This window comes from Cyphomyrmex costatus, unplaced genomic scaffold (genome assembly GCF_001594065.2).
Source record: "Cyphomyrmex costatus isolate MS0001 unplaced genomic scaffold, Ccosl1.0 scaffold1319, whole genome shotgun sequence".
Classification (NCBI taxonomy): Eukaryota; Metazoa; Arthropoda; class Insecta; order Hymenoptera; family Formicidae; genus Cyphomyrmex; species Cyphomyrmex costatus.
Window position 1 is genome coordinate 11,674 of NW_017275303.1, and position 1,267 is coordinate 12,940.

At 45.2% G+C, this 1,267-nt stretch overlaps 1 protein-coding gene across 1 annotated transcript in view; it reads right to left on the reverse strand.

Moving 5' to 3' along the window:
* The window catches only part of LOC108782577 (mucin-12-like), a 6,941-nt gene extending 5,689 nt beyond the window's left edge, over positions 1 to 1,252 (reverse strand). Inside the window, exon 1 of the mRNA XM_018550881.1 lies at positions 383 to 1,252. Within this exon, the coding sequence (XP_018406383.1) occupies positions 383 to 1,252 (870 nt within the window). The remainder of the gene's footprint in view (positions 1 to 382) is intronic.
* Positions 1,253 to 1,267: the final 15 nt, after the last annotated feature.

Below are 1,267 nucleotides of genomic sequence, written 5' to 3' on the forward strand. Positions count from 1 at the left end.
ATCCCGGCACAAGCGGTGTGGGTGTATATCCTGGTGCAGGCGGCACGGGCGTATATCTTGATGCGTTTGGCCCATCTTTTTTTTGTTTCTGGATTGCTCGCCGCAACATATTCTTGAATTGCTATAATTATAAATAAATAAAAATGTGTAATACAAAGTTTTCCATACTTTACCATAGTTTTACTAAAAAGTAAAATGTTAAAATTAATTCAAAGCCGTATAGTGGACTTTCTGAGACATGCACAAATATTAAAATTAACACAAAATTATTTTTAACATTTTTGCATGCTTAGAAAGTCTACTATACGGGTTTGACTTAATTGTAACATTTGATTTTTTATAGTGTAACACCATATACACCATTACACTCTATTTTACTTACTTTATGTGTTACTGGCGCCGGATTTTGTGGTGCACGTATATATTCTGCTGATGGTACTGACGTATATCTTGGTGCAGGAATGAATTTTTGTGGCATCCTAGGTGTATATCGTAGTGTGGACGACATGATATGCTGTGGCGTGGATGCCATAGATGTATGCTCTGGCGCGGATGCCACGGATGTATGTTCTGGCGCGGATGCCATCAATGTGTGTCCTGGCGCGAATGCCGTGAATGTATGCTGTGGTACGGATGCCATGAATGTGTGTCCTGGCGTGGATGTATGCTGTGGTGCGGATATCATGAATGTGTGTCCTGGCGTGGATGTATACTGTGGTGCGGATGTTATGAATGTGTGTCCTGGCGTGGATGTATGCTGTGGTGCGGATGTTATGAATGTGTGTCCTGGCTTGGATGTATGCTGTGGTGCGGATGTTATGAATGTCTGTCCTGGTGCGGATGCCACGGATGTATGTTCTGGCGCGGATGCCACGAATGTGTGTCCTGGCGTGGATGTATGCTGTGGTGCGGATGCCATGAATGTGTGTCCTGGCGTGGATGTATGCTGTGGTGCGAATGCCATTAATGTGTGTCCTGGCGTGGATGTATATTCTGGCGCGGATACCGTGGATGTATGTCCTGGCGTGGATTTCATAGATGTATGCTCTGACGCGGATGCCGTTGATGTATGTTCTGGCGCGGATTTCATAGATGTATGCTCTGGCACGGATACCGTTGATGTATGTCTTGACGCGGATGGCGTTGATGTATGTCCTGGCACGGATTTCATAGATGTATGCTTTGGCGCGGATGCCTTTGATGTATGTCCTGGCGCGGATGCCGTTGATGTATGTCTTGACGCGGATACCATGGATGTATGTCTTGA